At 36.6% G+C, this 15806-nt stretch overlaps 1 protein-coding gene across 1 annotated transcript in view; it reads right to left on the minus strand.

The window, feature by feature from the left end:
- The window catches only part of LOC116840851 (cysteine protease ATG4B), a 439371-nt gene that overhangs the window by 290216 nt on the left and 133349 nt on the right, over positions 1 to 15806 (minus strand). Inside the window, exon 5 of the mRNA XM_032808122.1 lies at positions 9184 to 9263. Within this exon, the coding sequence (XP_032664013.1) occupies positions 9184 to 9263 (80 nt within the window). The remainder of the gene's footprint in view (positions 1 to 9183; positions 9264 to 15806) is intronic.

The raw sequence follows: 15806 nt of genomic DNA on the forward strand, positions 1-15806 counted from the left end.
TATATATATATATATATATATATATATGTAGACGTGTGTGTGTGTGTGTGTGTGTGTGTGTGTGTGTGTGTGTGTGTGTGTGTGTGTGTATATATAAGATACCATAGAAGGAGGAGGGCGTACTAGGTGGCGGCAAGTTGACGCCGTGCGTTCAAGTTCTGCTTATCTCTTCGTTCCGGAGAGAGAAAAATATCGAGAGCGCGGTTTACTAGGCTAGGACTCGAACCTGGGTCTTTCACTTGTCGGGCGACTGCTCTAAACCACTGAGCTACCTGATGCTCCACGTTCACGACATTCTCCTCTCCCTAGATAACGTTTGAAGAGCATATATATACACTCAAGGGGTTAATACACAATATCCCGCAAGAATTAATTTGGGCAGAGAAATAACGTGATATTATAGGTTTATTTTTTTATTGACGGAAATTTAAATGATGATAAATATTTAAATTTATTACCAAATCAAATAATGCTTGCAATTGAACATTTATTTTCTGAAGATTTGGTTCCAACAAGATGGCGCATCGCCACATTATGCTTTATTATTAAAAAAATTTTTAAATCGCACTTTTTCAGGTAAATGGACAGGCAATAATGCTATACCCGTGGCCATCTCGATCACCAGATTTATGATCTTTGGATTACTTTTTTGAGGGATACTTCGGAACTAAAGTTTATGTTATAAAACTTCATAATCCAAAAAAATTTAAAAATCAGATTACACGAAGCAAATCTTGTCACACTAGAATAAATACGAAATAAATTAAATAATTGTTATGCATGTTTGAGTCATTGTCAAGCCGTTCACGAATAATATGCATTTTCTCAAGTAAAACACACGACATAGCAGAAAGAATTTGGATTCGATAAATACTAAGTGACAAACCACAGGAGCTTTATTTCAGTTATGACATACATACATATGCATACACACATATACGCGCGCACGCACACGCATACACATACGTACACACGTATACACATACACACAGAGGTGTAAATCCGACTGTACAACCTCCACTTTGGGTAATGCAAATAGCGGCAGTACTGTAACTTTCAAGTAACTCAAAAAACACATTACAAAAAAATACTTAATTAGAATGTTCTCAAAACCCTTCAAAGTGTACTACTAGAATACGCAATAAAAAATGATTCCCATTTAAGAAAATAAAGATAATCTTTACGGGACCTTAGCAACGCTATTCGAAGTCATATTGATTAAGTGGCGCATTACACGGTTGTGTAATGTGTCTGTGCGTATGTGTGTGTGCGCATGCGTTCGTGTGCATATGCAAGTGCGTGTGCGTATGTATGCGTGTGTGCGTGTACGTGCGTGCGTGAGCGTGTGTGCGTTTACTTGTGTATGTGCGTTTGCGTATAAGTGTGTGTGCGCGTGCGTGTGTTGTAATATCACGGTACTCAGTTATTTGTCCTTTAATTTATCATTGTAAACATCCAACCAATCACCCATGCATGCATCCATCTATGCATACACACGCATATACACACACACCCACATATACTCACACCTATACACACTTACATCCACACCCACACCCGCACCATACCTACCTATCCACCCACCCACGCACGCACACACATACACACAAAAGATATAAATCCGGCCGCGCAACCTTCACACGGTACATCTTTGGTGATGCTAATGTCGGCGGTATTGTAACATTCAAGTTTCATTACTCAAAATGTGCTTAATGAAGAAATACGTTATTATAGTGTTGTGGAAAGCACTCAAGATAAATTATAAAAATATGTAATAAAAAATAGGGATTTCTATTTAAAAAAAATAAACATGACCTTGAAATAATTTTGACAATGACCGCCAAGATCAAAGTCAAGGTTACCAATAGCCACCTCCAACATTTTCTATCTAAAACATTTTTCTCAAAAAAAGTTCCTGAAGAGATATTCCAGTGGATCATTTAAAATGGGACACTCTGTACAGGGTGGTTATAAAGTTATTTCCCTACTTTAAAATTCCATAAGTATAAAATTGCTCCGATTTCAATAAGATTTATCATAGATATTCAGGGCACTAATAAGTTTTGTTGAAAATTAAAAATAGAATTTTGAGAACTTTCAAAAAACAACATTTTTTAGCTATAATTATAATTTCTTATTTGGCTTTTATAAAAATTTTTATTTTTCTTTAATTTCTTTGAGGAAAAGATTAACAAATAAATATTTTACAATATAAAATATTTTATAATATAAAAGTAATTTCAATGTAATTGTTCAATGTGTTGTCCATTATTCTCTTCGATTTCCTGCAGGCGTGGAATCAAATTGTAAACGGCGTTTTCGAGCATTTCAGGTGTTATTCCGCGAACAGCTTCTGTAATCGAATCCTTTAATTGGTCTAAAGTTGACTTGTCTTAGGTTGACAAAGAAAACTTTCGATTTTAAATAACCCCAAAACCAATAATCACATAATGTTAGGTTAGGTGAACGTGGTGCCTATTCCTATTTCATTGAAAAAAATCGAGAAATTATTTTGTCATTTCCATATGTGTCACGGAATAAAGAGTGATCCTAAAAACTGGCCAAAAATAGCCTGTATTCTCGCCCTCGATTCCGGACTTTATTTTGGTGATAAATGATAATAAACCATGAGACACTAATCCTCTGAATCTTTCAAATTAAGCCCACTCTTTGTTGCCAAGTTATAAAACGTCAAAGTTGTCATTTTATACCGTGTTTCTCAAAACAGATCTTTGCATGTTTCGCCGAAAGTGGGAAGCGCCTCGCCGCGGCGCTAGTGGCACTTATAGAAGTATGGTAGAGTCGCGTGGCTAGGACACTAGACGGCGTAATCAATGCGCGATCGATGTTAGGTTAAATTAGAACAGTAGTAGTACATCGTCGTTCCGTGATGGGACAAGGTGTGTGAATAAATTTTGCAATTTTGGTTTTCAACAAACTGGCATTTTTGTTCAAACGGGGACGCGGTTTTACCCGAAGCCCTGAATTCCCTAACGACATGCGAATAGCTTTTAGGCAAAGCATTTTCGAGAAAAATGTTTCAGACAAAAGTTATAGGATGTGAAAGGGCACACAAAATAATGACCTTCACTATGATCTTGAAGACATTCCTGAAGATCATTTGGAGGTCAACTTTTGATTTTTAAATGAGAACTTTTATTTAAAGTAACGCTTGGGAGTAAAATGATTATTGGAAAGTACTTTTTTGGACCGGGGGTTGAATAATAGAGGTGGCTTTGGGATCAAAGTTGTTTTTGTTACCTTCCTTGTTGTTTATTTCTACAATAAGAAAGAGTTTTCACTGGAAAAGCTGAAGTTGATCTTGAAATGAACTTCAGAAATGTTTTCAAGATCTTAATAAAGGCCCTCTCCTATTTACCCTTACATGGCCTTGTTTACCTTACAAACCCTACAATTTTTATTTGAAACATTTTTATCCGAAATACTTTTCTTAAAAGTTATTTGCAAGTAAATAATATGACCACGCTGTGTCTATTATTTATTACAAATACAAATAGATACATCTTCCTGTAGTGTCTGTATGAGTCGAAGTGCTTAGAGCGTGCAATTTCGTTTGTAACTAACTCTTTATAACGTTTATAAAGGTTTATAATTGCTCTTTTACTCTTCTCTATACTCAATAATTCTATCATCGCTGTTTTTGGTTCAAAAATCCTAGTACATCTTTCAGAATACTATTTGAAACAGCTTTTCCTAACCAGCACTTACCAAGGCTACCGTACAATTGTTGATGATTTTCTCTGGTTAACTGGACAATTATACCTAATCAAACTTATTTAGATATATTTTAGAAACAAGTATACTCTTTCTCATTAAATGAATTAATAATTTATCTGAAGATTATACTCAAGTTAGCTGTTTTTCTGTCTACATTTGTTTATTTACAGGTATAGTATTTCTATATAGTATTAATATTTCATTACAATTTCAAGCAACATCTCTTCTGTATTTACTCTTATAAGCTATCACTATTTTAAAAGCCACTTGTTATTAAACTTATTTGTATACTACCAAAGAATTTCTTGATACAACATTTAAAAAATGCCTTCCACCATTTGTCTTGGCTGTCAAGAACAGAAAAGACCAAAAAATTATAAGTTTTATTCTGCTGATAGTATTTCTTTAACTACTATAAACAATCTGAGACAAAAATATAATGCGAGACAAAGAAAACTGAATGAAATCAATAATATCTCAGTAGCTAGTAAAATCTGCAGGTTTTGCTACGATGTGACACGTAATAACCTTGCGTGTTCAGTAAATAATACTCCTGATTTAACAATTTACAGAAGAGGCTCAAACTCACACACATTGTACATTTGGTTGTAAAAATGTAGAGAACTTAATTGCAATTCCAGATAATACGACGATTACTACTTAACTATAATTTGAACTATAAGTTTTTCTAATGCTCGCATGTGTTCTGAACATGTGGCTATTGATAATTATTGGCCTCTTGTGAAACAAATAATACGGGAAGTAGCACTTGAAGATCAAAAAACTATTAGTGAACTTATGTTTCATTATTACCATGACTCTGAAATGAATGTAAAGTATCTTTTCGATATACATAATATCAATTCTATTAATGACAATACTTTCAAAGACTGGTTCGCGTTCGATAAAAGCCAATTTGAAAAAATGTACAACTTTACTACTTTAACTTGTAAACTTACACATGTAGCTCTTTTACTGTGTAAATTATGTACTTCTCTCTCGAATAAACAATTGGCTTTTTTATTTTGATGTAATGAACAAACAATAACTAATGGATAAAGGACAATATCTAGAAAAGATTTGCTTCATAATTTAGTACCGAAATTCATTAATAAAAACGATCGAGTAGTGTTTTTAAATCATAATACTCCTATGGCAAAAACACTGTTTGATATTTCTAATAAAAATGGTGCCTGCATTTTTGATGCTACGTATCGATTGGTACAAAAGTCGAAGAATTTTGCTGGCCAAAAACAACTATGGAGCGAACAAAAAAAATGCCGCTTATAAAGTCTATGGTTGAGTGTGCTCCTGACGGCTATATTCTATTTGTTTTAGGACCTTTGACGCAACTCATAATGATGCTACGATACTTAATGACTGTTTTGATAAATACCAAAATATATTGTCAGAATTATTGTTCTTCAGGAAAATGATGTTCTTTTTGTGAATAATATATTTCGAGATATTGTTGAAGATCTAAAAAAAGGAAGCTGTTTGTACATATTCCTAGCACAGGTCAACGTGATACATATGAGGCAAATATGGCAAGATTTGTCACAAAAATCCGATGGATTATTGAGCAAGTCTTTGGTAGATTGAAGAAAAAATTCAAAATGTTTGCTCTGCTAGCCCATAACGCCACATTACTACATGATTATCAGTCTCTGCTAATTGTTTTTGCACTGCTGAACTTATTCCATGAACCAATGCTAAGTGATAAAACGCATGAAAACATCGGACTTTTGATGAAATCTAAGTTAAATATCCCAAATCGTTTAAAACATATAGTTGAGCAGTACAATCTTTCTAAAGTCAAAGTTCCTTTTAATGAGCTTAACTATACAGCAATTAATAATTAAGAAAATAATCGTCTCCTTCAGTTTCCACAACTAACTATTAATGACTTGTATTATATCAGCCTTGGACCATATCAACTGAAAAATGCAATTTCTTACTATGCGTAGCACCAAAAAGAGCGAATCTTTCTTGTGCAGAAGTTTGAACCAAGTTCAAGACATCAGACTTCCAATTTAGACTATGCCAATCATGGGATCTCTATCACAGATCCGCTCCTAGTAAGAGCATACATGAAATCCCGATATCATAGCGGGAAAAATCACCACATTTTTGTGCTAGTCGACAAGTCTAAAGCCGCAAAAGAAGCAATCTAGTACTATTATACTTGTGAAAGTGGATCTCGAACTGTTGAGTATTGCAGTCATATAATGACGATTGTATGGTATTTTGGATACGGTCAATACAATGGGGTAGAAATACCCAATCCAAACATATGCAAAGTCAATAACCATTCCAAAAAAAAACAAGATTAAAACGATATATTAAAATAAATATATTTACATATGTTTCGTGTAACGTGAGAGGCGAGGGGATTCACGCTAATCAAGCACCCCGAGACATGAGAGGCGAGGGGACTCACAAAAATCAAGTACCCCAATTTGTGAGAGGCGAGGGGATTCACAATAATCAAGCACTCCGATTTGTGAGAGGCGAGGCGACTCACGTTAATCAAGTACGCCGGATCGTAAGCAGAGTTTACATTAAAAATCTGAAAGTTGATTTCCAAATGACCTTTAGGAATGTCTTCAAGGTCACAGTGAAGGTCATCATTCTGTGTTTGACAACCTAGAACTTTTGTCTGAAATATTTATCTCCAAAATGTTTTGCCTAAAAGCTATTCACATGCAAAGATCCGTTTTAAGAAACACGATATAAAATGACAACTTTGAGGCTTCATAACTTGGCAACAAAAAATAGGCTCAATTTGAAAGTTTCAGAGGATCAGTGTCTTATGGTTTATTATCATTTGTCACCAAAATAAAGTCCGGAATCGAGAGCGAAAATACAGGCTATTTTTGAGGTCACTCTTTCGAAAGGAGTCGTGTACGGAGTTGCTCCATCTTGCATGAATGTAACTTCATGAAGAATATTTCGGGCTTGAAGTTGTGGGATAACAAAATCTTGGATTATAGATCTGAAGGTAACGTGTACTATTTACAGTAACCGTGATAAGGGATTCATCTGCTGCCAATTTTTCAAAAAAATATGGTTCAATAATGAATTTTGCTGTGAATCCACATTATATCGTCACGAATTTATCATGAAGTGGTTTTTCAATGAAAACATTTGGATTTTCTTGAGACCAAATTATGCAAGTTTTTTAATTAATACTATCACCTGACAGAGTGAAATGTCAGGTGGTGTTAATTAACAAAATTGCATAATTTGGTCTCAAGAAAATCCATATGCTTTCATTAAAAAACCACTTCATGATAAAAAAAAAAGTGACGGTATGATGTGGATTCACAGCAAAATTCATTCTTGAACCATATTTTTTTGAAGAATTGGCAACAGATGGATCCTTTGTCATGGTTACTGTAAATGATACACGTTACCTTCAGATGACCCAAGATTTTGTTATCTCACAACTTCAAGTCCAAAATATTCTTCATGAAGTTACATTCATGCAAGATGGAGCAACTCCCTACACGATCACCTCACTTCGAAATTTACTTCGTGAGACATTTGGAAATGACAAAATAATTTCTCGATTTTTTCCAATGGAATGGGCACCACGTTCACCTGATCTAACACCATATAATTATTGGTTTTGGGGTTATTTAGAATCGAAAGTTTTTCTTTGTCAACCTAAGATATTAGACCAATTAAAGGATTCGATTCGATTAGATTTCGCTGTTCGCGGAATAACACCTGAAATGCTCGAAAACACCGTTTACAATTTGATTCCACGCCTACAGAAAATCGAAGAGAATAATGGACAGCATATTGAACAATTACATTGAAATTACCTTTATATCGTAAAATATTTGTTAATTTTTTATTTTCTCAAAAAATTAAAGAAAAACAAAAATTTTTATAAAACCTAAATAAGAAATTATAATTATAGCTATAAAATGTTGTTCTTTGAAAGTTCTAAAAAATTCTACTTTTAATTTCCAACAAAACTTACTAGTGCCCTGAATATCCATGATAAATCTTTTTGGAATCGGACGAGCAATTTTATAGTTTTAACGGAATTTTAAAATAGAGAAGTAACTTTATACCCACCCTATATGTACATATAAAGTGTAGTAAAAAGAAATCCATTATTTTTGAAATTGAAGGTTTTATTTAGCATAGTTAGAATGATCCGATTTAGGTCAAATATGCACCGTTTTATTCGATAACTTGTTGCCATTTTAAAGGTAATTCCATTATGCCTCTCTCATAAAAACCCTTGTCCCTATTGGCAAAAAACTGGGACAGTCGATTTTCATAAGCTTCTCTTGAGGCGAATTTTTCACCAGCAAAATCATTCGCCATAGACAGGAACAGGTGGTAATCACTTGGTGCCAGGTCCGGACTATAAGGTGGATGCATAAGAACCTCCCAACCAAGCTCCCGGAGCTTCTGGCGAGTCACTATCGATGTGTGTGGCCTGGCGTTGTCCTGATGGAACACAATTCCTCTCCTATTGGCCAAAGCTGGCCGCTTCTGGGCGATTGATTCCTTCAAACGGTCCAATTGTTGACAGTACAGGTCCCAATTAAGAGTTTGGCCGTAGGGGAGCAGCTCATAGTGGATGATTCCCTGCCAATCCCACCAAAATACACAGCAAAGCCTTCCTGACCGTCCTGGCTTGGCCACCGTTTGCGCCGGCTCACCGCGTTTCGACCACGACCGTTTTCGCTTGACGTTGTCGTAAGTGACCCACTTTTCACCATCAGTCACCATCTGCTGCAAAAATGGGTCGATTTTGTTGCAATTCAGCAGCGATTCGCAGATGGAAATTCGGTCCATGAGGTTTTTTTGCGTTAACTCATGTAGCACCCATACATCGAGCTTCTTTTTGTATCCAGCCTTATTCAAGTGGTTCCAAACGGTTTTTTGTGCAATGTTTAGCTCCTGGGCAATCGAAACAGTGCTTACATGACCGTCGGACTCGACGATTTCCATTATTTTATCGACATTTTCGACAATTGGCCTTCCAGAGCGTGGTGCATCTTTGACATCAAAATTACCGGAACGGAATCGACGAAACCAAAATTACGCGTGATTGGCTGTTACAGTATCAGGACCATAAACACTATTCACATTTTCAGCTGCCTGGCTTGCGTTTTCGCTTTTATCGAACAAAAACTGTAAAATATGGTGTATTTTTTCTTTACTGGTGTCCATCTTTGACGCGCGCTCAAACAATACTGAGTCAAACAATCACAAAACTGTCTGAAAAGTTTTTTTAGTACGAAATCTTATCTTTCTAACGCCATCTAGCGTAAACCGATTGCACTTATACAACGCGAGATTACTAAAGCCATCTATTGGAAAAATAATGGATTTCTTTTTACTACACTTTATATATATATATATATATATGTATCATGTATATAATATGTAATAAATATAGTTTAATTGTATACTTACAAATATCATTGATTATTAAAGTATTATCTAATGCAACATGTATAGTAAGGGAGCTCCATTCATCATATACGATTAATTTTCTGAAATAAAAAGAATAAAGTTTTTAAGTACAAATTTACTAAAAGAATATTGGATATTAACAAGAAATGTTTCATATCACATAAAATATTAAATATGTAATTTTGTACAAAGTTTGATAGATACCTAGATAGCACAGAGTATTCAAAAGGAATTCAGTCATATCTCACCAATTCTGAGTTCATTTTTAGATGCAAAAAGAATTTCTACTGAACTGAACTTGGAAGAATTCTTTTTGCATCTGAAAATGAACTCAGAATTGGTGACATACAACTGAATTCTTTTTGAATTCTTTTTTAATTCTTTTTTAATTCTTTTTTAATTCTCTGGGCTATCCGAGTAGACTAACTTAATCTTTAACTCACAATAACTTGTTTTTAACGTTCATAAAGGCGATTACATGAACTTAACATTATATTTTTAATTCATATGTCAGTCTTTTCGTGTCGTCATCTCACTATAGTGAATCGTTTATATCGCAAAAATTTCAAAGTTCGAAAAATTTGCATTACTACTATCTACTATTATATTATTGAGATAATAAAGTTACCTCTAAAAGTAATTTAATATAGTAGCTGTTTAAAGGCTTATGATTCGTAAGATTATTATTCAAATGTTTAATCTCTTCATCATATTTGTTAAGTACCTTTATATTTGCGAAGTGTCTTATAACTTCATTATAAAATTAAATTTGTATTTTTTAACCTTTTAGCGATTTGCAAATATAGATCTCTACGTTTTCAAAACACCATGTGCTTTTGTAAAATAGATGATATAATCTTATAAAATAATAACAATAGTATCTATAAAGCATTATTTAAAGCAGAATTCGGAATTAGTTGCCAATTTCAGCCGATTCTCGGGAGCTACGCCTTCTATCTTCCCCTTGCCGTGAGCGGGCCACAAAAGTGACGGTCGAGCCTCCAAGCTTGAAGACGCGACTGGCCGCGACCGTCATTTTCGTGGCCTGCTCGCGGCAAGGGGAAGATAGAAGGCGTAGCTCCCGAGAATCGGCCGAAATGGACAACTAATTCCGAGCTCTGATTTAAAGTACTAGTATTGCATTCTTCTCACATCTCAATTAAACAACACTACTGACACTGCAGAAATAATTTATTCTGCTTTGAGTAAAAGTGCTGTAATCCATAAACGTGCAGAAAATGACACCAGATGTTTCAAAATGGAAATTTTGATCTTTTGAGCAAGAATGTTCTGGCTAAAAATTTTTGAAGATAAAAACTCTGATAGCTGTTAAATAAAAACTCAGCTCAAATTTAACAATCCTGTTTAAAATTGTCTGATAGAATATCCGACAAAATTGTAAATAAGAAATTGTATAGAAATTATATAAAAAAAATATATTATCTAAATCATCTAAATTATCTAAATCAATCGCTTTTTTAGTTACGAAATATCAGATTGTTAGTCTGAAATGTTTGATAAATTATTTATTTCTCGTGGCAGTCTGCTATTGGATATCGTATCGTTCACATATGCGCAGAAGGCTTCCTGTCGCGGAGAAAATTTGGCGAACTAGCAGCTCTGGCTGGTCTGGCCGCAGCGACAGCCAGACGAATGATTTTCAGTGCCTCGGGCGAGCGGCTTAAATATTCGTGAGTCCCATTGTTTCACTAGCCCTACCTAGGGCACTACGACGCAGAAATGCAAGATTTGGTCCGGTTACAGCGTGACGTAGACCATAAACACAGTCGCTTGCTGTATGCGTGGCCTACGTCACGCTGTAAGCGGACCAAATCTTGCATCTCTGCTACGACGGGATCACATGGATGCCGTATGGCAAGCTTAAAGCGGCGCTCAGCGTCGTAAAGTGTGGCCCGATTGCTAATCAACTGAGCCGGTGTAACGGAGCGTTTACGCTCCACCACGTATCGCTTCGTCACAATGTCTTTAAAAAACTGTGCATATATATTTTTTTTTCTAAGCTTTCTTGCTGAAATAGTCCCTATATTATACATACTATAGTAGTCCCTACTATTTTTTTTCAGGTGGTGAATATATGATAAATCTGCCTTTAAAATTATCACAGAGATTTATAATCTTTCGTACGTTGATGAAAGTAAGAGTAATACCATAATTGATAATGAACCTTCGAAAAGGCGTTGAATATCTCAACGCGTACTTTCATAGAACTGTCGCGCGGCACTTCCGGCAGCCTCCTAGAACGGAAGCTTACTTTTCGTTTTATATTTATTTATGTTATTGTATGTATTTATTATATGATCGTTACTCGAAACTTCCGAAAATACGAATTTTATTCACCACATTGTATCTACCATTTTAAATTTTGTATTTGTGACATCGGATTCGTAATCAACGATCATAAAAACCCCCGAATAACAAGTTCAAGCGAGTTCTGTCGATTTTAATAATTTTTTCCGCCATTTTGAATGTTGTACTTTTAGATTCGTAATTAGCGATCACAAAAACCTGCAGATAATAAGTTTCAAGCTAATCCGGTCGATTTTGAAAATTTGACCGTCATATTGGATTCCCCATTTTGAATTTTGTATTTTTGATATCTGATTCATAATTAGTGACCTCAAAACTTTCTAAATAGTAATTTTAAACTATAGCTTATTAAGCAAAATTTTATACAAACAAATTTATTCGCTAAAAATGACACTTTTATAGTATATTTATTAATAACGAATTATTTATTTAAAATATAATTGTAAAAGTTAAATTATTAATTCGAGCAATCTTTTAGTCTGGCAATACCAAACATGCTAAAAGAATACATAAAAAATTTGATTTATTGAAAAAATAAACTTGGATGATAGGTGTTCCATATAGGTAACACTATGCAGCTATTGCTAATTGCTGTAAACTCTGATTAGCTCCGTCTTTCGGCCAACCACAGTCCACCACGGCCTCACGACTTGACACCTTTGAGTTTTCCTTTATTCTTTCTCCTCAGTTACATCCTTCTCTTTTCTCTCACTCTCTTTTCTCTCTGCGTGAGACTTCTTGTTCCTCCATATATATACCTATTCGTTTTCCAAAACGTTTTCCTCTACCAAGCAATAACTCATTTGTTTAACTTCGATACATCAACTTTAAAGAAGCCGCTTACAGTTTCGGTCATCCTGCGTATCATGTCGACCATTTGTATACATATAAGTTTCTTTTTTTGTACAATAATAATTATGCCAAACAAATACCAATAATAAAAAAAAGGATTTCACAACTTCACAACAACGTACAAAATCATTATCATCGCCATTCCTACATCACATTACATTAATTAAATAAAACATGTTCATAACTCATTTGACGCATTCAGTAAGTTAAACTCATCAACATTAGAATTAACATTTCCATTATTTCCTATACGAATCCAGAGTTTTAACTTATCTGCCGACGAAATCGTGTTATACAGTTTATGTGAAATATTAAAGCCTGAGACATCAGTAACTACATAACGACCTTTATTCAATATAGCTTTGATTTGATATAGCCCCTTATATTTCGGTATTAACTTTTGATTTACTCCTATTTTGTGATGTAGCATTCTAACCAGCACTAAATCGCCTACTTTATATTTACTACATTTCTTGTGCCTTCGATCGAACTGATCTTTATTATATTCCTGCATTTTACGGTTAACAATTTTTGCTGCATCCTGAGCATCTGCTCTTGTCACATCTATATTTTCTTCCGTATTCAGCAATTGATTTATTATCGCTCGCAAATATTTGTCAGATACATTTCGCTGTTCATTGTGACGCGGCGACCCGAAGGCGCCCGTCACAAAGGCAATACGGCTCCGTCCGTTCGGTTTTGCGCATACCGGGCGGGTTTACATAGTGCTCTCGGATTCTTTTTCGCGACTAGGACCGATGGCTTTCCGCGGTCCTATCGGTCGAGCGTAGATGTATCAATTGGCGAAGCGAATGCGGTCCCTCAAGTGGAATGATCAACGCGTTCCGAAAAAATGTGCCCCAACTCACCTCGCCGACCACGAAGGGAAGAGGCCACAGGATACTGAGGGAACAAGAAGAAGGAAGGGACTCACTCCCAGGGAAAGTCACCGTTTAAATGGTACGTGGATAACGGCACTTTAATTCTCCTCACATAAGAACGTGTTACCGTTCCGATTTCGGCTGCCGCTGGCGATATTTGTTTACAGCAACGCTGCTAGACGCGGGAAGGAGAGGTGTGAAGCAAACCCTCAACAGCAGACGACGACCGATAACCAAACAGGTGTCGCGGAAACAATGAAATCCCGGCAAGGCAGGACAGAGAGAGAGAGAGATAGAGAGAGAGAGAGAGGGAGAGAAAGAGAGAGAGGGAGAGAGAGAGAGAGAGAGAGGGGGGGGGAGACTAGACGGAAAGAGAATAAAACGACAGAGCGAAGAGGAGAGACTTTTTTGCCGCGATCCAAGTTGGTGAAACCGAAGCTTAGCAATCGAAATCCAGAGTTTGTCGCGATCTCATTTGATGAAACCGGAGCTTAGCTGTCGGAACTCCAACTGTTTCGCGATCTCTCGTTATTGTGTTTTCTCGAGGACGAAATCCTATTGCGGAAAATCTCGGCGGCGAGTGACCGATACCCGATCCAAGCCATCTACGGAGCACGTCCACGGAGCGGCAGTAGCGGGAGTTGCCACCAGCGTACAAGACTGCAGGCCCGAAGTGGAGGCGAGGAAGAGCCCGAACTTTTGTAAGACCTCCCATTTGGTTGCGTGTTAGATTAGTAAACTTGTCGTGCCGGGAATATCGCATGCGGAGTGGTCGCGCGGAAATCATATGAGAAACCCGAGTAGGGGTAAGGGATATCGTTTAACGTATCGACGCGTGCGAAGTATTGAAAACCGCACTCGAAGTGCGTGTACCGGGAACAATAAAAATTATTGCCGAAATTACGATTGCGTCTTCTCTCGGCCTTCCGTCCTCAACGATAAAACCCATCCCATCTCCGACTCAACCTAAAAGAGAGCTATCGGTCCCGTGAAGTTCCCGATCTATCGATAAGCGATTCTCGCGTCTTATTTTGGAGATACATAATTGGTGAGGAGGTGCGGCCTTACCGCACCTGGCGCCCAAATTCGCGTTCGCGATTTCGAGGGGAGATTCAGGAATCACGGAGATTTCCCGACGTGACGGACAAGTAACTGGCCGTTTAAGTAATAAGGAAAGACGTCGCATCATATCCTAACAACAATTTACTCGGAGTAGAATTAATGGCTTTATTTAGTGTGTTGTTAATCACATATTGGACCTCACCAAGCCGTTTTTTTCAATCAGTTGGATTCTCTACGATTTTAGCTAAAGTGGACTTCAAAAAACGATTGACTCGCTCTACCTAACCATTAGCCCAAGGGGAGGCTACTGCGATCATAGAGTGACCTATGTCTTTTTCCTCTAAAAATTGTTTAAAATTATGCGAAGTAAAAGCTGTACCTCGGTCATTAATAATTCTCTTAGATTGTCCAAATAAATAAAACATTAACGTTAAATTGTCTAGGTATAGCTTCCGGAATGGAGCCATGTCTTGAATTAGCGATGTGCCGACGTTTCGCAAACGTTGCAGTTTGTATCATCAGGGCTGAGAACTCTGATACTAAGCTCCTTTGGATAAAAGTTGTCCTTATATGCCCCCTCCACCCCCTTGTATAGATGGTGTTAGGGAGTAGGGGACAAGACTTGAATCCAGCCAATCAGCGTAATTTAATTGATCAGCTGGTCAATTAAAAACCGGGGGGCAGTATGCCAAATAGAGTTTACTTGCATACCTTTGTCTCGGTTGAGGTTGTTGGAATGTTTTAAAATTTCTAGACCTTCACGATGTTTTCTGGCAAAATAACTCTGTGAGGGAGCCAATCTGGTGGCTTTGTCATATTGTACGGAGTGTCCAGTCTCCATCCAGTGTTCAGCTAGGGCTGATTGAGTAAAGTGACCATACTTGGTACATCGCTGGTGTTCCTTGATTCGCGTACTGATCTTCCTCCCGGTTTCTCCTATATAAACTTTACCACGAGAGCAAGGGATCTTATATATACCTGATGTTTCTAGGCATGATCCTTCGGATTTGGGAGTAAATGGGAGAGCTTCCTATGGGGTTTGAAGATTACTTCGATTTTGTGTTTACCCAGAATCCTGCTGATAGGTTCTGTTATGCCCTGGAGATATGGAAGAACAGCCGTCTTTCTCTTTTCTCTCTCTTCATCTAGTGTGTCAGTGTTTTTAGGACTGACAATTCTGTTCTTCTGGTTTTTTATTATTTGCGAGATGTTTTTGCTGTTGTATCCATTTTTGGTTAAGGCTACACTGAGGTGTTCTAGTTCTCCATCCAGAGAAGATGGTTCTGAAATTGTGAACGCACTGTAAACCAATGAACTTATGACAACATTCTTTTGCGAGGGATGATGATAAGAGGTTGCATGTAAATATCGGTCCGTGTGTGTTGGTTTTCGGTAGACCAGGTGACCTAAGGTTCCATCTTGGTTCTTTTGGACTAGCACATCCAGAAAGGGTATTTGATTATTTTGTTCCACTTCCATTGTGAACTGAATACTGGGATG

The sequence above is a fragment of the Odontomachus brunneus genome, unplaced genomic scaffold (genome assembly GCF_010583005.1).
Source record: "Odontomachus brunneus isolate Ranch 3 - 2012 unplaced genomic scaffold, Obru_v1 Obru_scaffold_012, whole genome shotgun sequence".
NCBI classification, from domain to species: Eukaryota; Metazoa; Arthropoda; class Insecta; order Hymenoptera; family Formicidae; genus Odontomachus; species Odontomachus brunneus.